This window comes from the organism of the source record quoted next, unplaced genomic scaffold (genome assembly GCF_019419815.1).
Source record: "Pyrus x bretschneideri cultivar Hongxiangsu unplaced genomic scaffold, Pyrus_bretschneideri_v1 Contig46, whole genome shotgun sequence".
In the NCBI taxonomy this organism is placed as follows: domain Eukaryota; kingdom Viridiplantae; phylum Streptophyta; class Magnoliopsida; order Rosales; family Rosaceae; genus Pyrus; species Pyrus x bretschneideri.
The window spans coordinates 3,220,250-3,245,532 of record NW_025999783.1 but is presented as its reverse complement, the minus strand read 5'-3'; the positions used below and the strand labels follow the sequence as shown (position 1 = coordinate 3,245,532).

Below are 25,283 nucleotides of genomic sequence, written 5' to 3'. Positions count from 1 at the left end.
TAGCCAAATAGCCTTACTTCCCATATTTCGTATATGTTGTAAGTTTTAACCCCATTGAGCTTTGTTTAGCCTTTATTCTTTGTTAACCCACATTATCCTCACCTAGCCTAGTTTAGGACAATCCACACCCTTGTTCTTAAAAGATAGTGAGCATGACTTAAATGAATTCCTTTTGAGTTACATTATGCAAGAAAATGAGTGTGGGGGAGGGAAAGTTTGTTCTTAAGTTTATATGTATGTTTTGAGATTCAAAAGAAAAGAAAAAAAAAATTTGTGAAAAACGTATGAAAAAGAAAAATAGAAAAGAAAAGAAAGAAAGAAAGGAAAAGAGCTTGTTCTCCCTTTTTGTTCAAACGTTGAGTTTTCATTCAAAAGTGAATTCTAAGTTGATTCAAGTGCTTTGCTCACTATTTCTTTAAGAACCTTTGTTTTCCATATCCCTTCTTTGTTATCCACACACCCCAAGCCCCATTACAACCCGTGACTTCAATCTTGAGTGTTATGTGTTTCAATTTGTGGAGTTTGAACTTGGTATGAGCATATGGTGTCACTGGTTCTCGCATCTAAGTAGGAGCATTCCATTCATGAGATCACACCTTTGTTGCCATGCATTTCCAGCATTCCCCTTTGCATTTCCAGCTTTCCACCAACCAACCTAATTGTCATTCCACATGCATTCCCTCTTTAATCATTCCCTCCTAGCTGCCATTCACATGCTCTCCCATCCATTCTCTCCCTATAAAACCATGCAATGCATTCATACACACCATTCCCATTCACCACAAAACAATCACACAACACACCATCACAAAACATCCCCATTCTTGCCGTGCATCCCCTTCCATTTTCTGCACCATTTCTCCTCCATTGCTTCCATTTCCACCACTCCCCACTCCATTCCACATACAAATACCCTCCAAAACACTATCCTTAGACCTTGTGCCGCAACAAAGAGGAAGAGAAGAGGGCCTAAACGTTCATACAATTCAAGTTTGAGTTGTTGGAATTTTTAGGTGTTTCTTTGCCTTTGATTTCAATGTTTAATTTCAATTCTCTTTGTCTTATACGTATGAGGAACTAAACCCCCTTTAGCTAGGGGGTGATTCGAAACCATGTTTATGCTTGCAATATGAATTGATTACCTTTGGTTGGAATTTCATAAGTTGTGGATTCAATTTGTTTAACCGTTTGATTGATAACTTATTTATGTATGTTTATTGAGAGTGCACGTTTAGTTTTCATGCATGAATATGACGCTAGAATATAAGTGAGTTTCACCTAATAGTTATGAACTTATATTCACAAGTAGTGGAGGTTGCTTATAAACAATCGTGTTAAATGAATTCTTGGCACTAGTTTCATGCTCATCATAGTAACGAAGACCTCCTCAACACTTATAGTTTTCATGATGCTTAATGATCTTTGATTGTATCTTTATTGTGCTTTTCACGTAAAGGACTTTTGGAGAATGTTGTGAATTGCGTTGTGCAAGCCCATCCAATTCATTAACTTAAGGAGAACTTGACGGTTAATTTAAACGGACCTAATTAACCCGGGGTGTTGAGTTTCATAATTTATCGAAAGACCAACTGAAAATCATCTTGTATGCAAGTGTAACATGTGTGGAGAAGAACCCCTTAGCTATTCCATCATCCATTGATTCATCACAATCTGTTTTAATTATAATCTGTCCATTTAATTTAATCTCGTCCAAACACAATCCCCCCATATTTTGTTGAGTCTTAGTCATTCAAATCTGTTTATTTTGTGTCTTTAAGCATTTGGAGTCATAAACACTTTCAAATTCGTCCAAATCAAGTTCTAGTTTCTGTTTGAGTCAATTTGATTGTTTTAGGCAGTTTGAGTGTTTCAATGCTGTTCTGAGTCATAGTAGTCTTGTTAAGAGTCTTTACGTTTAGTTTTTATGTTTTTGAGTCAATTCAAATTAGATTAGCACCCCTAGTTAATCCCCGATTAGAACGATCCCTACTTACATCATTACTACAATTGTCACAAATAGGGTTTAATTTGTGTGCGTATAAGTTTCGCATCAATAAGGAGTAAAAAATTTTCTCAGTTAGCTTAATTATTTTTAGGCTAATTCAATGAGAAAAATAGAACATATATGAGTGAAAATGCAGTTGAGGACATTGTTGGATTTGAATAAAGGTAAGTGAACGTGGTTACATCACCTAAAGCTAAGCTTAACCTTGAGCAAAGGTCCCCTCCCCTATCTAAAAACTAGACACAATTGTATATTACTATCCAATATTTACCATATAGAACTAACAAAATTTACTATATAATTAAACTGATTAACTGTTTACCTACTCTTAAGTGGTACCTGAACTGCGAATATTTGAACCTAATGGTTGTTGCTTGCGCTAAGCAAGCAGAACACCCTCATGTGTGGCTAAAGTTGCTGCTTTAAGAATAGGATTACTCCAAGTTAGGTCTGCTGGGTTCCAAAAACTTCCTTATGGATTTTTTGGTCCTTATCAGCTGCTTCAATGGGAGGTTTTCTTAATTTTTTTTATCAAATGTTGTTAGACATTCTACATTTTTTTTTTGTCAGTTGCTTTCTTTCTTTTTTATGTTTTCAATTTTCTAAATTATTGTTCAAAGGTCAGTTGCTTTGGTTGGTTGGTGTTTCGATTAGGTTTTTTTGGGAGTAGACTCTCTCATCCTCCCCAAAGTACTTTAATGAGTGTTGTTGATAAGTACACTCACTCAACGAACAAGAAATATTTCAGGAAAAATTGCAACTTACATGTTTAAGAAAATGAGTAGCCCTTTAACAATACATGAACGCAACTTATATATTCAGAAAAAATCAGAAATATTTACATTCAACCTGTAGGTATTATTAACCCATAGAAAATTAATCTATGTATTTTCTTTGTCCACTACCACTTCCAAATTTGATCTAAAAAACTATCAAAATGGTTTTTGGTTACATTTTCTTTATTAATTATCTGACTTTCTCAAACTTTTATGTATATTTTTTTATTAATTTAAGTTTTTAAGATTTTTGACAGTGTTGCTCTTCAACCTACAAGCTAAAAAAGGATTTTTTTTTAAAAAAAAACATAAATATTTATGCTATATTTAATTTGTGATTCAAGGTAAATAAAATGGTGAAAGAAATTGATCGAAAAGAACAACTTCTAAAAGGAGTTTTGGTAAAAAATTTAAGAAAACTGGTTAAGACTTGAAAAGATGAACAACTTTGAGTGGACATCACTGACATATTCAAAAACTACTCTAAGACCTCGAGCATCGAGAACACTAAAAATAGAAGAAACAAGGATGGGTTTACGTGTTTATGGTAAAGGTGCAAATTGAAACAAGTTGGTGGTCCACACTATGTATTCGCCTGAAAATCATAGTAATTCGCCAAATGAAATGTTGAATGAAAAAGTTTCGCAACACTTTTTGGGGTTGTTCGATTGGATCTACAACAAGATATCAAGCAAGGTTGTCCCTCATGCTGCCATAGTTAAATTGAATAAGAAATCTACAATCCTTCCTGTTGATAAAACAAGCCAAGAAATCCCAATGCAGTGGTTCAATTTAATTGAGTTAGATAAGCTTCATAAGAGAATTGACAGGGATGCCAAGCTTACATGTAACAAATTTAGTTTTAAGTGCCGCTACAAAATCTGAGATGATTATTTTAAGTTTTTTGTTGACTTTAGTGTATACTCATTCCTGCTGTTAAACATCGCTTGTAGATGTATTTAGTTGCTTGACGGCTAGACAACCGAGTGAAGAAGTCACTATCCAGAGCACAAGAATTGCGAAAAGAAATCTTAACCTCCAAAATATCAGGTAAATTGTTCTTACATTAAATTCTGATTGCAATTTTCACCTCACCGTATTTATGAAATATAGAAAACTGTTGCCTTTTTTATTAATCACAGAGGAGAAACAATACGGATCACGTTATGGCGAGAAACTGCGACAAGTTTTTAGGATAGTGGAATGCAATCACTTTTGCCATCCGTCTTCGTTGCTTTGGTTGCCCTCAAAGTAAAACAATACCAAAGTTATACCCTGATATACTTTATTAGCTGCTTTAAATTTCAGTTTGTTGATTGTTATGTTTTATCTATAGGAAACCCTGTTCTTGGAAGCACGGTATCAATTGTTTGTTTTTTTCAATGCAGACATTGCACAGTTCTCCGAATACAAACAAAAGTAAATCAACACCCTTCTTCAATATTGGTCGTGTTTATATTTTTTCCATCAATCTTTCTTGCCCTAAACACGCACAAAACAAGTTTGAGCCTCTAAAATCACTTGTTCAAATCCTACCCACCTCAGCTGAGATGTATACGAGACGTACTATCAATGCTGATTCTGAGTTAAAAAGATTGATGGGTTGCTTTTGCTTGATCTTGCGTTGCACAAGGTTAGTCTGTTATCATCAACTTGTTAACAAAAATCCCCTCTTTTTTTAAGTTGAATTTTCGTGATGCATCTTACTTAATTGTTTGACGATTTGTTTCTCTGTTTGTTTATACTTCATGTTTGCGAGATGATGCTTAAATGTCTTTAATGATTTGAAAACCCTATGATTTCATAACATAATGCAACTTTCGCATGCCAAACAACTATTGGATTCGATTTAACCAGGGGTTGGTGGTATAAGTCGTACCCAACTTGCCATAAAGCTGTCAACAAAACATCTAGATAGTTTGAGTGCCATGAACATGGTTTCATAAAAAATAAAAAAATTACCTAAACCATGGTAATGTTCTTTTACATCTAACGGTTATACTAAGTTGCTAAGTTCTTTTTGAATTTCTTATGATTATGAAATTCATGACTAATAATGTTTTTATATTTGTCATATTTTATGCAACAAGATTGAATGTATGATGAAACTGTCATTTCATATGTATTTGGACTTTATAGGAAGATTAACGTGCATGTGTGATGAAACTGCCATTTCTATGTTTACGAATTGTTAATTTTGCTATACCAAAGAATGTTTTTGGATATATCTTTGTACTTCTGCTCATGAAACTGAAACTGCACTTATAACAATGTTGCTTTTCACATATGTGGCTTTGAAGTCAATGCATGTTTTGGTCCCTGGCTTGGGGATCACATATCTTTTTGAAGTGCTTAGGATTTGAAAGAAAACATGAGAAAATTTGGATGGAAAATGAGCAATTAGGAATGACTTTATTTAATAGGGACAAAAGTTTCCTTACGAATTCTCTAATCCTCCATAATTAATGAAAATATTATGAAGAAAGCTCAAAAAATATCTCAGAAAAGGTCACAAGTTCACCCACTCTTCCGATAATTTCATGGCTTAAAAGGCCCTGAAAGAGGCTTAAAATAGAAGAAATCATATCCTGCATATTGTGGTGTTTGATTTGAGATTTCTATTCGATTTACGGATGAAGGTGAATTTCATATGTATTTGTGATGTTTGTTTTAAAAATAATTTCGCAGACAACAATCGCAGTGAGGAGTTTTGCCATGGCAGAAGGCTCTTTGAATTTTGATATGAGTTTGTTTGTTTTTGGTTAATTATATATAATTTTTGCATTGCAATACTTTAGCACTTTTTGGCTCTGGTATCTGGATGAATGGTCTAGGTACTTATTATAGTTGTATTTCATTTTCTAAATTGCTGGCATGATTGATATTGATAGTGATGGTTGACTAACACAAGAATATCCTATTCTCTTGCATAGGTTCAAAATCGATCTTATTGTCAAAGATATCACGAATCAGCACAACTTTTTGATGATTGGAAAGCACGCCGAAAAGCTACTTTGTGTTTCTTACCACAATTTGGTGATAGATGACGAGTATGTTGATCTTTTCGTGGTGCCGCCAAATCTAAAAAGTTTGGTTGGTGAAACAAAAAAATTTCAACTATATTTTGAAAACTTTGGGAAGAAAGACTTCATTGTTCATGGACTGCTTGAAGACCAAGCGTTCTCAAACCCAACAATTGCCTCAATCAAACCACAAACACATGCTGCCACCATCGGAAAACAAATTATGAGTGAAGCAACCCTTGCCTCATTGACGCCTTTGCAACGACTAGATTAGCAACCCCAATTAGCAACCTCTAGCAAGACTTCAAAGAGAGTGTTATTCACTAATCATCCAGACAAATTTGACAGGTCAAGTTTTCCTCTCAATTAATGTTCTCATGTGTAAATCTTAATAAATATACTCGCCTCTCTTGGGTTTAATGAATATGTTTTGCTGCTCATGAAAAACTGTTGACCAATCTTTTCACATCCCTTTTTCGCACTCTTTTTCTTGTTTTTCATGTTTCTCTTTAACCTTATAAATTGTACCTCGATTCGCAACAAAAAGCTTGGCGGTCAACAAGCAAAGATAACCAATTCTGCCAAAATTGCTGGAGAATTCACCGATTTAGTTGTCCCCAAATTTGAACACATGAACAAAACACTGATAACCACACTCAGAAATAGATTTTAGACCCAAAAAAAAAAAAAAAAAAGAAAGATAGGTAAATTACAATTTGTTTTTCGCCCACACGCCTAAATAGCATCCATGATGACTACATTTATTAAACTATGATTTATGTTTTGTATTGTATTGCAGAAGATGTCCGCTCTCAAAAGAAATAAGCTACCAAAGTCTTCATGATCAATTGGTGCAAGAATTTCTCCATGTTTTTTTCTTTGAAAATTTGTACTTAAATTCTTAGTTGCTGGAATAAGAACACAACTTTTTATATTTTTTGTTAATTGCTAAAACAAATACCTAGCTTGTAGGACATATATTTTGTCATCTTAACTGCACGAATATAATATAAGTGAACTGCATGTTGCTTCTGTTTCTTATGGAAAGAGTATTTTTTTTGTGACCACATCTTTTGTAATCAAGAGCGTTTAATTTCATCTTGTTAATTGTACGTCCTTTCATGTCAACTGAATTGAATGTATATAAAAGCCAATCTGCTTACCTTACCAACCCCATTCACTCATTCATAATTGGAGTAGGATTCTCTCTCCTCCTATTCTCATTTCCTTCCCTCCCCTCATCTCACACATTGCTTTTTGTCTTACCGTCTCTATAAAAAAAAAAAAAAAAAATCAATATAAGATGTTGATGTGGCTAATCCGTAACCATTCAAGTAGGATGGGAAAGGAGGGGAGAGAATCCTTTTCCTTCATAATAGTGTTCAATTTATTTAGGTCAAATATGTCTTATTCATGCAGTTGAGGCTAATACATTCAATTCACGCAGCAAAGTGAGGACATATTTTCTAGTGTTATTGTAAAAAAGAAATGGAGGAATGAATGGTCATGATTTACAAAGTTCAAGATTTTGAAAAAGACAGTAGATATGGTGGTAGAGTTTGATGGAAGAATAAAAAATGTTTCTTGTTAAGTTGCGAGTTTGAATACAATGTTTTCTGTTAAATATATGTTGTGAAGTTTAGATTTATTGTTTGGTTTCCCTTGTCAAATGTTGTAAATTGTATCATACATGCTCTTGTTAGTTTTAGGGTTAAAATGTTATTTTTGGGATCATGCTGCTGGAAATATTATTTCAAAAGCTTAACTTCTCTCATCAATGGCTTGTTCATACATATTCATTTCATGCCATTATTTCCAATTTATTCTGGTAGTGGTTCTGTCTAGTTAAAACTTCTCGCTGCTTACACGCGAGCTGGGCGCACACTTTAAGACAACCCATATGGGCTTTCTGGTAGTTTTTTCCCCGAGAATGTTTTTCAACCCTAGATTGATTTAGCACATGACATGTGGCTTTTATCTGAACATCAAGCCTTCTTTAAAAGCTAAATCTAGGGTTCATTTGTGCTTTTGGGTTAGGATTGGAAATTTTTTGAAAGCTTCATTTTTCATCTCCATCTCAGGTCTCCTAGGAGCATCAAGCATATTTTATGGGTAGTTTTCTTGATTGAATATTTCTAAAGCTATCTTTGAAATTCCTTGCTTAAATTCGTTTTATATGCTCATTTTTTTTGCTAGGAGTTTTAATTTTCAAAAAATAATTGTTTTAGCTTCCTCATCAGAAACCCTTGCCACAAAATCACACTCATGCATTAAACACCTAAATAGTTGCATATTAGGGTAGCATTGTCATTGGAACTCAAAAAGTAATTGCATTTTTTTAAATATGGAAAATTGGAGTGCAAAATGACTTTTGAAGTACCAATAACAGCAACACTAGGTACTATTTTGAAAGCATATTTATTGGGACCAAATTTTTGCACTACTGTGTTGGGATGAACAGTTGTCGAAAATGTGCGACAAAGTGCAAACAATCATGAAGGCTTGGCATCAATGTGGTATCGCCTAAAGATTCTTTGACGATCAAGTATATAACGAAGTATAGAATTCAAGCAATGTGTTACTGAGCAAAATTCATGGTCCCACAATATTGAACGAATAATGGATCATTCAATATATATTTGTAAAAATTGTTTGGCACTCCTGAATTTTCAGTGATCATTTGATTGTTATTGTGTTGGGTTGACATTGAATTAGGCTCAGGGTCAACAAATTCATTTGCCTCGGTAACATAATCACTGGGAAGAGTGCTCGGTATGACATGTATGCGTTCTTCGGGTTTCGGTCAAGCAACAACTGGACAATTACAACACAATCAAATCATGCTTTGAATATTACAACAAAAAATATAATGTGACTCAAACCGTAAGTGATAATTAATTTCATTGCATACTTTGTGTCTGGATGTGGACAATTTTTCTTGCCAACGTTGCGTCTCTAATATTGACTTCACTTCTCTTTAGTACTTGTTTTCGACGCCCCTTTTCTTTTAACTTGAAGGGATCTTGAAGCATTTCGATTTAAGAACTCATGTCTCTCTCTTCAGTTTCTTTTCTTTTCCAACCACGATTACCACCAAGCAAAGAGTTGAGTTTCGTATCCAAGGATTTCAAAGTTCGGGACAGAAGTTCACTATCTTGTCAATCAACTCTGAAGTTTTTCTTGAAAATTGAGCTTTTTTTTACACGGTAGAGTTGTCGCTGTCTTTGCTCACTTCTTTCCTTTCCGTGTCCAACACAATGCCGGCTTTGGCGATTTGAGGTCTCCTTTTAAGAATGTAATGTTTTAGCAGTAACCCTATTTGTTTCATTCTCAAAAAGGCCAATATCTGCCAACAAGAGACTCCTCGAAACTCCATCTCTTTGCAGTTGTATTTAGCATAACCCGACATCGTATCAACCACTAACCTCTTCATCTTTGTCACCCCTATAGGTCTCTAATGCACTTTGTATAGTGCCTCATTCCCAGCACCCGACTTTTCCCTCGATAAACAAGTCAAACTCTTTAATTCCTCCACTTGAACTTTTCGAACATAAACCGTGTAAACAATTTGGTCATTTAAGCTTAATTGGGGTGGGAAGCTGCAATGAAAGGGCACGATTTTCATCACAATGTTCACCAAATCACGTATTTCTGATGTTGCCGTCCAAGTACTTAATTAAACTGAATAATGAATTCAATCAAAGAGTGTTTTCTATGCATATATTGCTATATATATATAAAGGAACGAGAACTCTCCGCACGTATTCCTATGCACATACTGCTTGACATTCTGATGGAGAAAACATGCTTACAAAATGCCAGAACTCAATTTGCATGCAACTTATAAATGTCCTCAAGCCACTCTTTATCAACTAACTTATGTTTGTAACATCCCACATCGCCCAGGGAAGTGGATCATGTAAGCCTTATATGTATATTCCCATCTTTACCTAGCACGAGACCTTTTGGGAGCTCACTGGCTTTGGAGTTCATCGGAACTCTGAAGTTAAGCAAGTTCGGCGAGAGTATTCCCAGGATAGGTGACCCACTGGGAAGTTCTCGTGTGAGTTCATAGAAACAAAATTGTGGGGGCGTGGTTGGGGCCCAAAGCGGACAATATCGTGCTACGGTGGAGTCGAGCCCAAGATGTGGTGAGGGTACGGGTCAGGATGTGACAATTTGGTATCAGAGCCAACCCCTAACCGGATGTGTGCTTATGAGGACGTCGGGCCCCTAAGGGGGTGGATTGTAACATCCCTCATCGCCCAAGGGAGTGGATCTTGTAAGCCTTATATGTATATTCTCATCTCTACCTAGCACAAGGCTTTTTGGGAGCTCACTGGCTTCAGAGTTCCGATGAACTCCAAAGTTAAGCGAGTTCGAGCGAGAGCATTCCCAGGATGGATGACCTACTAGGAAGTTCTCGTGTGAGTTCCCAGAAACAAAATAGTAAGGGCGTAGTCGAGGCCTAAGCGTACAATATCGTGCTACGATGGAGTCAAGCCTGGGATGTGGTGGGGGCCTAGGCTGGGATCTGACAATGTTTTTCTACCAACCCCTTCTAACTTGCCTCAAATTCTTCTTTGCTTTCGATATCCCATATGCACTTATGCAAATCCTTGGAAACATTTTCAACCCAGCCATTGTCATTGAACTTGTTAATAATATATCATATGTAGGACTGATGAAAGGTGGTTGGTAGTTTATTGCCAACAACCTTTGCTATGGTTGCATTTTGATCTGTAATTACGAATTTCGATAGCTCACCCGCCAAAGCTTTAAGCATTTTTTCAAACAACCACTCAAAGCTCTTGGTTTCTTTATTTTTCAAGAATGCACAACCAAAAACCGTGGTTTGACCATGGTTATTAACTCTTAATAAAGGAGCAAACATCATCTCATATGCATTGGTGTTGAAAGTGGTGACAAACACAATTACATCACCAAAATGGATGTAAGCATGTAGGGACTTAGGCATCTGTCCAAAAGAAATTGACAAGTGTTCTGCCTTTGTCAATCTCCATCTTGAAATAGAATGAATCGTTTTTCTATTTCTCATCCTCAAAATGCTCTTTCAACATTTCTGCATCTTGAAATAGATGATCTCGTAATTGTTGTTCAACGCTATACATATTCGTGGGGGTGCAACCAATATTTTCAATTCCTCCTGTTTGCATATCCAATAAATCCACTTGTTTACTTATGAAAATATTGGCCTATAGATATTGTTCTCATTGCCTTCTTTGTCCCGAAACCCGACGTTATGATCTAAATAAGTGTGACGCACTTGACATTAGGTGGTTGTGTCCTTCATTGAAAAATGTTACAGAAATATTTTCACAACCAATTCCCTTATTCAGCTCAATTTTCATCTTACAGTTAGTTCTAGCATCTCCCCTTCTACCTTTCTTATTAGGTTTTGGATTAGCATCTACCATCTTCTTGCCTTGTTTGCAACAAACAAATTCTTTCCTTAACCAACATTCATCATCACTGGACTGTTTACTACTATGCTCCAAACCGCTGCAAGTGCATAATTGTTGTAAAAGTATAGCCTTCATCCAATGACTCAAACTTCATTTTCAATTTTGATTTCAATCATCGTCCACCATTGGAAAAATTAATTCAACCATCCTTGCACCATATTCGTCCCCTACACCAGAATGATCCCACTATATTTACATCCTCCTTTTTCATCACAATTTCGTCTATTTCTAACTCATCCCCTATCGAATTACACTTCTATGTCTACTTGCTACAAATCTATACAACTACAACACAATTTAACACAACCCATCACAAGTTTTGCATCTATATATCTAAAATCCAATTTCACGATTTCAACCAAGTCTAGTGGTAACCACCCACCTTTATGGATTCAAATCCTAAAATTATAAATACCAAATTGGAATGGAAATGGATTATAACAGAAGTTCTGGATTACTTGAAAGATTGACCATCACAATCTCGGTTCCTTCAGAGCTTCTGGATGAACCACCATTGTCCACAACCCAGACACAACTTCAATCCATACCAATTCGAGCGCTCACACCCCTCACCAGCTCCCTCTCTATGCCTCTCTTTCCTTGCAAAGACAACCTGAATCTCTCTCTCTCTCTCAGCAACAAAAACACACCTAATAAACTAAAAAAATAAAATAAAATAAATGTACAAGATTATTGGATCACAGCTGCAACATACCTTCACTCTAGTTGAAATCGATTCCTTACCCCAACTCCCTCTCCCAGCTATTCCTCTCTCTTTGACAAAAAAACACACCCAGTGAACAAAAAAGAAATTAAAGGTATAAGATTTACGGGGTCCCAATCAATCTACTTGAAATCGAATCGTCCTTCTCTTGACTAGCTCCCTTTCTCTGCCTCTCTTTCTCGGCAAAGACAACCTTAACCTTTCTCTTGGTGAAAAAAATCACATCCAATGAACAAAAAAAATAAAAAAAATAAATAAAGGTATAAGATTACCGGGTCACAGTCCCAACGCACCTTCAATCCAGCTGAAATCGATTCCTCACCCCAACTTCCTCCCTCCACCTCTCTTTCCCTCTTCAACGCGCCAAAATCCCTCAGCTACCCGCTTCCTCCTTTCTCTCCAACCAAAAGATATCCAGTGAATAATTTTTTTTTTAATTGCACCGGGCCACAACAACAACCCGGTTCTACCGTGAGCTCAGCAAATCATGACAGTTCGATTTCCATATGCAAGGTCCCTTTTTTAGGTCCGCCCCTTAGAAACACCCATTCTAGGATTGGCATCATGTTCAAGAACGAAGACAACATTTTTCAGTTTCACTTCACGTGAGCTTTGATACCATGTAAATACGTAGATGGAAAATATATGGGGGTAGGTAGAAAGGACAGATTTTTTGGTCCAGATATTTTTGTAAGGTAATGAGCACGTAAGGTCTGTTTCTAAGGTCCACCCATACTGAAATTGGCATCATGTTCAAGAACAACGAAGACAACGGATTTTTCATTTTCCCGAGCTCTGATACTATGTAAAAATAGAGGGGGAAAATATAAGGAAAGTAGGTAGAAAGAACACGGATACTGGTTCGTTTTGTTGGTCCAGATAACTTTTATGGTAACGAGACAAAGGGTCCCAAGCATGTCCCCGACTCTTTTGCCACATCTAAAATTAAAAGGGCATTGTACTCGTGTGAACAGTTGAGTCGCAAGTCGTATCCTTTCAATTTTATGGTATTAGTTAACGTCACGAATTAATATTTGATTAGACTCTCTCTCTCTCTCTCCCCTCTCCAGTGCTTGTTTTGTTGAGTTTTTGTTTTGCATTTTCACCCTGGTCTCTCAGTTGATAGTTGAACTGAAGCAAATGGATTATGCGCTTGTTGGGTCCTTCCCCAAAGCATCTTTAGGTATTGCGATTTCAATTTACAGAAAATAATTAGAATTAGTTCTCTGCTTTCTCTGGTTCTTGAGTTGATGGCTCTGATTATTAATTTATTTTCTTATTTTCTTATTTTCTTTGTAATTAGTAATGGTTTCAGATCTTCAAATGCTGGGTTATTTGTTAATTAATTAATTTATTTAATTTTGTGCTGTTGGAGGTATTTACCATCTGGGAAAATCATCTTGTCGAAAGGTTCTTTCTTTTTTAGTGTATGGAGTCAGCAGACTGAAATAATTTATATTACTCATCTGTGTCTTTTTTTATTTTTTATTTTTGAACAAACGATATTATCTATACTGAGCGCCCTCAGTGTGTGCGGTTGTGTGTTTCTCCCAGTTACCATCTATGGCACAAAAATTGAAAACGAAATGGTTATGAAACGGGCCCTTACTGTTTGGTTGTGAGTTTCTGCTAATTGAACTGCTTAGTGTGTTTTCTGATGCATTATCCGAATTCATAGGTAGTAGCGTTTGGAGAAGGGACAATCCCAACAAGAACTACTTTTCAGGTATTGCTGGTCCCACATAACATCTAATCTCCCTTTAAATTTTCAGCGATGAAAATTTCGTATTGTGATTCCATACGTGCGTATGCTCGCCAGCATGGTTCATGTGATTGAAATGTGGCCTTAGTGTAAATAATTGTAGTACTGTTTGAAGACATCTTAGTCATCAATGTTTGTCGGTAACCGTGCAGCATTGCTGTGTTGAGATCTGTAATATTCCATTGAGAGAGCTTTCTTCACTGTCATATTAACTTATAGATGCCCATTTCGATTGAAGTGTGGGTTGCTTACGCTTTATATCTTAGTCGGGGTTACATATGGCTGGAAATTTTGAAAGGCAAAGTGGTGATGGAGGTTTTTATTAGCTTTGAGAAACGAATTCAAATTACATTGAAGTGTAAGGGCTCCTAAACATTCAGATTCCAAGATAAATCCATAACTCGTTAGTTTAGGATTCTGATTGGTGAACCCAAAGTGGGCCAACTGATTCATGTTTTCCTATATGAAAGAAAAAATTTACCTCACAGTCAGAATTCTGTGTATTATTGATATGGTGCATCACTTAGCAATGTATTGTGCAATCTACTCTTCTTATACTTAGCTTATCCAAATGTAAGAAACGGTAAGACAGTAAGCTTCAAACTCTCATTTGATATGAAAAGTGATGTATGATTTGCCTTTCTCACTCCTCCATGTTGACAACTTTTTGTCACCCCGATCTTTGTGCTTATAGGTTCATATGTAGCAGTCAGGGTTTCAAGGTGCAAAGCATGGGACGTCCTAGAAAGATACTGTGGTGCTGGATCTCAGCAACATCTTTTGAAGCGTCATACCATAGGCACTAAGGAAAAGTCTACATTCTACAGGAGGCATGATAAAAAGTTCTTGGTGAATGCTACTGCTGGCCACCCTCTTGAATCCGAACCTGATACTTATAATCCAAAAAGCATATGGAACTCTATCAAAAATGGTGTAGATGCTTTTTACAGGTTTTCAAGGCCGCACACAGTTATAGGCACAGTTAAGTTTTTAACAGAATCATCATCACCAATCTTGACATTGTCCCATTTAGCTTGTTGACATAGAACTCCCACTAATATATGCTTGTGATTAGTAGTGAGTGGAAATCACTTAGGATCGTTACTGTTATATTTTTGTCCTTTACTTTGATGTTTAAAATTGATTTAGAGAGCTCACCAAAGTTTTTCTCTAAGCAGGCATTGAGCATAATGTCAGTTTCTCTCCTTGCAATCGAGAATCTGTCTGATTTCTCTCCATTGTTTTTCACGGGGGTGCTGGAGGTGATGCCTCTGAAAACTCTTGATAACCTTGAAAGATTACATGGGTACAGTCGTCATTGCTATTCTCACACACTGTCTTTTGTTTTTCAGGCTGTAGTTGCTGCTCTGTTTATGAATATTTATATTGTTGGTTTGAATCAGTTGTCTGACATCGATATAGACAAGGTAGGTTTGTCAATTTTCTGGTAGCATTGAATGATTGGGAATAAGAATTCCATTACGCTGATTCGACTGGTAGAATTCCAGGATAGGCTCTTTTATTTACATGGAAGATTTGTGAATTGTCTAATTGTATAGTTGTATTGCATGTTATGTTGCAGGTTAACAAGCCTTATCTTCCATTGGCATCGGGGGAATATTCAATTGGAACTGGCATCATGATTGTGACATCTTTCCTAATTATGGTATCAAAAGTAGTGTGGAATACATATATACCTAACTTTCGCATTTATTTTACACCTTTTGATAATTCCTTGCCTTTTGCTTTTCATTCCTTTTCGATTATAGAAGAGAGATGTGAGAAACATAAGGAGGTGAGAAAGAAAAGATTGAGAATATAAAAAAATCAAACTGTCTCTACATCTGAATGCTACCAAATTACTAGTACAGGAATACCTTAATTTACATGGAAAATCAGAACTAAGAAGAGCTGCTATTCTCAGTCTTACTGTACACTTCTATTACAACCATCTGTACGGAATTAAAATTTACCATGAATTCATTTCCACCATGTACATTCTTCATGTACTAGATATGTTGTTTCTTTTATTTGATACCTATTTTTTTGTTCAATTTTCTTCTTGTGCTGCCAACTATCATCACGTCTTCACGACTTGAAACTTCGGTACTAATAAACCTGGCCTTGTTATTTCAATTGAAGGGGTAAAATTTAAAGGTAAATAAAACTAAGCAAAATGGGATTAGAAGTTCAATATTTACTTGGTGTCTGGATTTCTCATCAAGTGTAATCATATCTCAAACATTTTATATGCTTTTGTTATAATTTAAATTGAAGAAGATACATGTCTCATTTCAACACATTCTGATTATAACCGTTATTTTCTACAGAGCTTTTGGCTAGGATGGGTTGTTGGTTCATGGCCATTGTTTTGGGCCCTTTTCATCAGCTTTGTACTTGGAACTGCTTATTCAATCAATGTGAGTTGGCTTGCTCGTGTATAATCATCTTATTGACGTTCCTTAAATAGCTGTTTTGGGAAAGCATATGTCACTCATGACAGCCAAACTGATGAAAGTTTAAGAGTATTATCAGTTCATAGAATACTGAAGGCTGAACTTAAGTATTTAAAATTTTTCCATGTAAATCTAGCAATTGTACTAATCTGTAAGCCAGAACTGTCAAGTGAGTGGATGCAGGTGGTCTTTTAGAGGACAAGTGCTCCCTCTCTCCCGAACAAAAAAAGAAAAAAATAGAAAAAAAACGACAGAGAAAAATGAATTTTTAACATAGCCATGATCATCGTTACGCATTGCATGTTCCTTGCACAAGAAGCATGTGCATAGTCCTTCGTCGAGATGTATTTATCTGGAACTATATGCATTATACACATGATGAGTGTGCAGATGTGATTAGAAGAAAGTAGGGTATGTTGGACGAGTAAATTGGGTGAACGACCAGACTATTGTTAATTGTGAAATATATTAATTACAATTGTTTAAGTACTAAGGGTTTGAGATTTCTGATAAGATAGTTGGGAAATAGGGTTTCCTTGACAATGGTATGGATGATTTTCCTAGTGACATGTTGACCAAACGTTCATCCTATTCATTTTCATATAAAATGCACTTACCACCACATTGTAATACTGCGTGGGTTTGAAGCAAACCTGGCGCAACAACATGGATCTTGGTTATTCTGTTGTTGAGAATTTCCTTTCAGAGCTTATAGATGCTTATTTAATATATGAATATATTAAATACAATTGTCTCTAATATGGTTTTTGAATCTTTTATACACTCAGTTACCACCATTGAGATGGAAGAAATCTGCTGTAGTTGCTGCAATGTGCATCCTAGCTGTTCGGGCGGTGATAGTCCAAGTTGCTTTTTTCCTGCACATGCAGGTTTGTTAGTTTCTATGAAGAAATCAATTTATAGCTTCCAATTGTTTCATTCTCTCAGAAAATACTTGAGTTTTGCAATATGTTTTCCACATTGATGGGTATTTTGCCATCATAAATTGATTCTTTAACATCACCGAAAGATATCACTGTCTCGTGTCTGATGGAGCAATAGTTGTCAGTGTCCAATTCAGTGCCTGCAGCACAAACATGTCTGCATGTTCACACACATCAGACGGCTGTGAGGACAATTGTTATGAACGGGAAATACTCGGATAAACTACTTAGTATTGTAATTGATTGATCATCTTTGTCATGTAGTCGGGGGCGCTCTCAGTGGTTGGGTTCTAATTTATCTAACGATTCCCAGGTGCACGTGTACAAAAGACCAGCTGCCTTCTCTAGGCCCCTAATCTTTGCAACTGCATTTATGAGCTTCTTCTCAGTTGTTATAGCATTATTTAAGGTAAAACCTTTTCTTTTTGTTCATTTCAATTAGAACTGTAATAGATCTACTTTAAAACTTTGTTTTGTCGATATGCGTTTGCTATTATTTTAATTCATGAAGTTCGTATGATAATAAAGGATGATGATCAATTATATTCATACCGTGAAATCATGTAGGACATACCTGATATTGAGGGAGATAAAATATTCGGCATCCGATCTTTTACAGTACGCATGGGGCAAAAGCGGGTAACCTTTTAACACATGCATATATACAGATATTCATAGATATGTAATCTACGTCAGACTTTTAAGTTGATTAGCAAACATATATTGTTTGATTCTAATTATCTTTGGGCAGGTCTTTTGGATTTGTATTTCGCTACTTGAAATGGCTTATGGTGTTGCCGTTTTAGTGGGAGCATCATCTGGCTTCATGTTGAGCAAATGCATCACGGTAATGTTCTAGTTTCTAAATCTAAACGGTAGCAGTGTTACCCAATCTTCACTACTTCCGTGTTATTGAATGGTTCAGTTTCTCCTTTCTCTATAATTTTTGAATTATACATGTCTAATTCTAAAGGAAATACAAAAGTAGTGATAAGCTTGCTAACAGAAATAGTTGGTTATGTTGTGAAGTTTAGGTGTCCCTCTCTAAGGATTCTTAAAATTCTACTGATCGCTCGTTAACTTGAATCTCTGATTCTTACCTGTTGGCTTCCTTCACAAATGCAAACATTGTAAGAGTTGAACTGTTAAATGAGGCCACTTCAGTTTGTAGTGTACATAGGGGCAGTATGGCTTGTGAATTCATTCTTCATGTGTTCGGTTTTACATGAGAACGAGCGTTGGTCTTAAATTCTGAAGAGAAGTTAATAATCTTTTGGGGAACCTTGAGTAGGTTTTGATAATCCCTTCTTACAATTGAATTTTTGTTCAGATACTAGCATCCGAACAATGTGCCAAGAAGGGAGATTGATTTCTTCTATATTTGCATTGGTTTAGGTTTTGGGACATGCAATTTTGGCTTCGGTACTGTGGAACAGGGCCAAATCTGTCGATCTCAACAGCAAAGCTGCAATCACAAGCTTTTACATGTTTATATGGAAGGTAAATGCTTACCACCACTATTGAATGCAATTGCGGTAGAAAAAAGTATATCAGAAACCAAAAGTTGAACCATCCAAAAAAAACGCATGTATTGTTGAGAATGTATCCCGCATTTATGGGAGGAAGAGCCTTGCATGTCACCATCCAAAATTCTTTAGAATACGCAGCTTTTGAATGCATCGAACAGTTTGCATTCCAATAGCAAAAGAATGTATCACATGATTTGGAAGACAATTTGCTCATCAGTTTTTCTGTCGACATCTTACATATGTTCCACACGCTAATTCAAGTCCGCAGATTGCTGTTCATAATATCGTCATTGGTTGCTTTATCTTTCTCGTGGGCTAACATTTGTTCAGGCATGACAAATGCCTATATTCCTGGAGATGAGAAATTCCTCAAAAAATCATTTAGTAAAACCATTGGTTTGTATGGTCTTGAAATTGGACTCCGTCTGGAGGCTCCCAAACTAAGACCGATTTCCGGCTTTACTTGTTTCTAAATACCGTTGCTACTGTAGTTGCCGATTTTATGGATTGTACGTAATTTGTAGGTGATTTCTTTCATTTTGTCTAAATTCCAATATGGTATTACTTGTAATTCATTTGTTTGTTCTTCTTGCAGCTGTTCTATGCAGAGTACCTACTTATACCGCTTGTTAGATGACGATTGCAACTTTTTTCGGAGTCAAGGTTGCCTTCATAAACTTAAAGGGTGAAAATCAACTGCTGGTAGGTGGAATTTGAGAATACAATTAGGAAACTTATGAGTGCATCCAGTGACTGCATTCGTTTATCTGCATTTGGTACTCTGTTATTTCCTTGGTACATTATGTCACCCTCCTGGACTGGATTCCTGGAATTTTTTTAGGAACAAGAGAGAACATTGATCTAGCATGTTGCATACACAAGATAATGCACTCGACTCGTCTGGAGCCTTTTTTGCATATCGATTGAAATGTCGGAATGATTTGCTTTACATGCATCAACACACTTTTGATCTTTCCTGCGATTGTACGCGACACACGTTTCATACTTGTTGAGTAATAGCAATGAGATTCCCCAATATCATGCTAAGAATAGCTAGGATTTCCAGAAGAAGATGTCATTCTTTTGTTGAGAAATAAAAAGGAATATAAAAAATTTGAGTGGCTGAAGCTGAAGCAGCTACTTTCGAAGACACATTTCGTTGCACCGATTCACAAATGTTGTCCTTGGGTCTCATAGTCAAAACCATCATAGTAATAGCTACATACACGAATGGAAATCAGCAGTATGTCGGAAAGTACACCATTATTTAATTTGTGATTCATGTAAAAAACTTGGGGTGTGGGTAGGTTTAGACACTCCAGGCTGCAGACAATCATATGAATGTGTTTGTGTGAACCCTTTGATTAAAACCTTTTGTGAGTTATGTTAATGCTCAAAATTTGCAAGTTGACAAATTAAAACACTAAACCTTTGGTGGGCTTGGGATATGGACTAAAATGAAATGGACTCAAAAATTCATGTTGTTCACCCCTCAAAAGTGGGTTATATTCACTGTGTTGCTTGGATCATATTTGATTTAAGACTAAAAATAGTGCTCGACTAAATACATGAATTCTCTATCCTTTTAGTCGTCTGATCACCTTACAAGAGGTTCCCACCCCATTACATAGGACCTCACTGAACCTAGAGGCCTTGCGCTTACCCCCTTTCACTTGGCATTTAATACGCAACTTATGTAGACTAGTATGTTGACACCTTTTTACCCATTAGTTGGACATTATTTAGTGAACTTACATATGCCTAGTCGATATTGCACGCCTTTTTAGAGTTTTGCATGCTAAGTGTCCCGCTCTACTTTGGTTATCCAACCTTGATTTTCTGAGCGTTGTCTCGACCACCTTTAAGTCCCATCTTAGGCCTTTGCTCCTGACTATGAATCACCACATGGCCAGATTGACGTCTGAGTAGACTTGCTCCTAAACACTTATGCTACAACATTGTTGGTTTTCCCACGTGCCTTTGGTGATCAGAAAACATTTTATATTACCTAGTCGTAGGTTGTCGATTCTAGTGCTTGGGAGCAACTTTTCCTAAACCCTAAATGCCCAGCATTAATAAGTCTCGTAACTCCTTTGTCAAGGGTCCCTTCTTGGGCATGGAATTGCAATGCCCGGTCGGCACACCAAATAGTGCTCGGTTGGAAAGGGACAAGGATTGTCTGTCCTACCACTTTCAGTGCCCTCCCGTGCCCTCCTGTTGATGTGGTCACAGTTAAGCCACATCAACATTTTATATTACTATTCATTTTTGTCTTATTATCTCTATAAAAAAACAATATAAAATGTTGACGTGGCTTAATTGTGACCACACAAAACATGAGAGCATAACAGGGCACCGGAAGTGGGAGGGCAGACAATCCTTGTTCGGTTGGAAAAAATGTTTTGGATGTTCTTGTCCCACCGTTCCATCAGGCGCTTGATTTTATCTCGTCTGTGCCCTTGGCAGCGCAGAGGCGGGAGACGTTTAAGTGCTCGATAAACGTGCCAACGACAAACTGGCAGAGTAGACAGGCGTGGCCACATGCACTGTGATGTCACTTCATGTCCTTTTAGCTCTCAAAGCAAAGTAAATGGGATGCCATGTTCCACAATCTTGCGACTTAGACGCCCCATTATCAACGATTGAAATCACACGCTTGAGGCTATGTAAACCTCCCCTGTCACAACTTATTCCCCTGATCTCACTTTCTCTACTAAAACTCTACCAATTTTCCTTCGCGATTCTTCCGGTTTCCTAAAACCGCCTTTTTGCAATTTTACATCCTCACTGTCTTCTCTTCAGGTAAATTTCTCTCCCTTTACTCCTAATATTTTCATGGATTACTGAAAGCATGTCTTTGTACTTGCTTATTCTCATAGTGGAGTTCAAATCCTCGGTCACCGCTAGGGTAGACTTCCCTTAGTAAACATGATATGGTAGACTTCCTTGACATAGGTAAAGAGCAGGTTGCCTAGAATACGTCACTTGACTAAGCACTCGCTCACCCGAGCACATGCACCTTAATTTGTAGAGATTCTCTCCTTTAAGTTTTTGAGATCACAACGCTACTTGAATATACGCTTTAGGCTCGAAAAGTAACAACCAAGAAGTCTATGAATACGAACAGTCAGTCGTCAGCGACACAACCAGTTCTACCGACTCTCTTTCAACACATTCTGTCATGGAATCAACTTCATACTTCTCTTTCTCATGTGTTGCAAATAATTTCACTCTCCTCTTGTAGGATTTATCTTATGGGATAAATAAATATCAAAGGATATTCCATCCAGGATATTAACCTCCTAATTATCTTTGTGGTAATTAGATGAAAATCAAGAGATATTCATATTAGAATATACTTGGGATTTTCATGGGCTTTTCAGTCTTTGTACACTTTTCCCAACCACTATATAAGGAGGCTTTAGGGAAGAGAGAAAGATATAAGAAACACAAGCTTTTCCATAGTTCAAATATTCTAGTTAGGTTTTAGTGCTATCACTTTCAACTCTAGGTCTTGGGAGACGAAAACCAAGGGGCAACTCGACATACCGTAGCCAACCTGACGACCTGCGAGGTTCTAGACATGCACGGAGGGTCAGAGCAGTTGTTCGTGTTTGTAGGAGCATGTTGAGATTCAAGCTTCCGCATAAAAGGTACACATGTCCTTTCGAATTTATTTATAGTCTTCCAATAGTGGTATTAGAGCCACTCACACACTCTTCACATGAAAGCATGAGATAGATAGATTTATATATATATATATATATATATATATATATATATATGTAAGTATGACAGATTAAGAGTGCGGAAGTAGAATACATATGAGGATGCTAACAATTCAATATATTGGATGATAAAGAAATGAGGCTGATTGAAACGGAATATCCATGGATGACAGATTAAGACATAAATACATAGAATTAAATTGAATATTGGTGATATTTCCATGAAAATAATGAATTAAAATTAATGATGCAGGTAAGTTATGAAAATAAGTTTTTATTAAAACTTACTGTAATTTACAAACTGTTTTTGCCTAATGGCAGATGAAGAACATAAACAACATGGAGCTCGCAGGCATCCTTAATAATATAATTTATAAGTGTTTGATTTTCTACTGAGGTTTTCTTTGTTTTTTTGAATACGCAGAGAATTTTCTTCGACTAAAAGTCCCCGTCTTCTGAGAATGAACTCTCCTTTTATCCTGCTGAAAGGAATGATTGAGGTTGAGTGAAATGAGCCGGGAATCCCGCTTGCAAGTGGTGCTAGCTGTTAAACCTGGCGAAATGATGAAGGTTTACTGTGGATTCACGCTCTTGCTTTTCAAAAAAGTTGGATGAACAGTATTTTGTCTGTTGCTACTGTTGGTGAATAGTAACTTGTCAGGAATCTGAAATGATGACTGCTATTGCTGATGATGCTGTCCTGGATACGATCACATGGGAAATTATTACAATTTTTGAATTTCAAATTTCATATGGGTCTTAGGCATCCGGGTAGTCTGACCATTTGACCGGTTACTGGGACGAGGCATCCGATGAGTCTGAGTCTGAGTCTTCACTTTTGTGGAGCATTGCTGCTTCGGCCATTAGCTGTTGAGCTAAGTCAAGGAGTTGAGACGATTTTGAGGATTTCTCTTTTTTCTTTGAGCTGGATGATTTGGAAGACTTAGTTTTTCCCTTAAGAGAGGACGAATGACTGATATCTGACAATGATTGAACTTGTTCCTGGGATTTTGGGAGCTTAGGAAAATCTGGGTTTTCTAGCAAAGCCTGTGTTGAAGGTGCAGCGATTGGCGGGGCTAGAGCCTAAGGAAATTCTGATTTTACTAAATCTATGATCTTTTGGTGGTTGAATTTGTCCCACCATTTCACCCATCGGGTTTTGTAAATACCACCATTATCTGCTTCAAAATTCCATTTCAATATCCACGGGATTTTGTACTTGGCCATGAATAATGAAAAGAGGGAAACCCTGCTGTCGAAACAACTGCGATCAAATTTGTTCTGGAAGCCAGTGATAAGGGCTTGACGAAGGTCATCTGGAATGAGGTTGACATTCGGGCCATGAGAAGCCCACCATTCTGGAAACCATGCTGGAAATTTTAAATTGAAACCTTTGTCAAAAGTTACAAACCATGAATGACTGAAATCAGTTATCTGATGAAGGAAAATATTAGTCCATGCTTGGATATAATCATAATAACTATAATGATTGTTTGGGATGAGGACATGTTGGGTATGAAGAGGTTTGGTTTGGTAAAGGGGAATTCCCCATTCTTGTTCAGAAAGAAATTTTCCGATGTGGAGGGAATGGTACAATATTTTATTTTCATGGGTGGTGCTAAAAATGGGTTTGATAGCAACGCTTTCTGTCTTAGAGAGAATGGTCTGGTAGTATTTGAGGCTTTTGAAAGGTTCGGTTGGAAGATAATGATAATTTGGGGGGAGGAGACTTTTGACAATGCGTTCTAGCGATTGATGTTTATCAATATGATGTGGGATGCTAAAAAGCCTTTCTGAATTTGGATTTTTGAGATATGGTGAGGTTTTAGCAAAGCTAGTTGTTTTTGGTCTCGAAGGAGATGGAGTTTGTAATGAAGAGTAAGGATCATATTGGGTGGTTAATGCTGTTTGGTAGTTTGGTCGGATATTTCCTATAGTTGATCCTAGGGGAGTGAATCTGTTTGTGATGGCTAAGGCCGATGAGGAATCGGGAATAGATTCCTGTTTTATTGGTGCTGGGGTTAAAGTGGCTGGGAGCCTTCTTTGGTTAGTACCCATTCTTCCCCTGCAAAAATTTTCTGGTTAGAAAACCAGGGATGCAATTCTGGCTACCTTTAATGTACTCAATGTCAAAATAAAAAATGCTTAATATGGCTTGCCAGTGTGCAAAAATCTGTTTTGATGCAATGTTTTGAACATCCTTTTGTAAACCATGTTTAGCAGTCTTGCAGTCAACACGAACTAAAATTTTTTGATTTAATAAATCATCTTGGAATTTGCTAATGCATAATACAATAGATAATATTTCTTTCTTAATAGTACTATAATTATGTTGAGCAGAATTCCAAACTCCTGAATGGAAACGAATAATTTGTTCAGAAGCTTCGGAAGAAGTTTTCTGTTTGAGGATACCTCCATAACCAATGTCAGAAGCATCAGTTTCAACTATTTTGAATGAGTTGGGAGTTGGAATGCCAAGGCAAGGCAAAGTCTTGACATGATTTTTGATCTGTTTGACGATAGAAGTATGCATGGGAGACCATGATGGAGGATTATCCTTTAGACGATCAAACATGGTTTGCATTGTTGTCGAAGATGAGGATAGAATTCAGAAACATAATTAAGAGATCCAAGAAAACGTTGAAGTTGAGTTTTATCAGTAATCTGATCTGGGAATTTTTCAGCAAACTGGATGACTCGATCTATTGGTTGGATGGTAGATCTATGGATATGATATCCTAAAAATCTAACTTTGGTTTGAAATAACTTAATCTTGGTAGCTGAAACAACTAATCCATTGGTTTTGATGATTCTAGTAAACATATGCAGATGTTTCCAATGTTCATCTAT

At 36.7% G+C, this 25,283-nt stretch overlaps 1 protein-coding gene across 1 annotated transcript; it reads left to right on the top strand.

Moving 5' to 3' along the window:
• The first annotated feature begins 13,049 nt into the window (after positions 1 to 13,049).
• Positions 13,050 to 19,654, top strand: LOC103934858 (homogentisate phytyltransferase 1, chloroplastic). Its single transcript, XM_009344613.3, has 13 exons — positions 13,050 to 13,197; positions 13,693 to 13,740; positions 14,471 to 14,757; positions 14,955 to 15,038; positions 15,129 to 15,203; positions 15,359 to 15,442; positions 16,107 to 16,196; positions 17,021 to 17,122; positions 17,490 to 17,585; positions 17,744 to 17,815; positions 17,928 to 18,023; positions 18,572 to 18,676; positions 19,301 to 19,654. The coding sequence occupies exons 1-13, from the start codon at positions 13,155 to 13,157 to the stop codon at positions 19,340 to 19,342; spliced, it is 1,224 nt and encodes a 407-aa protein (XP_009342888.2). The 5' UTR covers positions 13,050 to 13,154; the 3' UTR covers positions 19,343 to 19,654.
• The last annotated feature ends 5,629 nt before the right edge of the window (positions 19,655 to 25,283 follow it).

Excerpts from the sequence above, each read along its gene's own strand:
- LOC103934858 (XM_009344613.3), top strand. The coding sequence starts at position 13,155 with ATGGATTATGCGCTTGTTGGGTCCTTCCCCAAAGCATCTTTAG. Across the intron at positions 13,198-13,692 it reads CTTCCCCAAAGCATCTTTAG|GTAGTAGCGTTTGGAGAAGG; the intron begins GTATTGCGATTT and ends CCGAATTCATAG. Across the intron at positions 13,741-14,470 it reads CAACAAGAACTACTTTTCAG|GTTCATATGTAGCAGTCAGG; the intron begins GTATTGCTGGTC and ends TTGTGCTTATAG.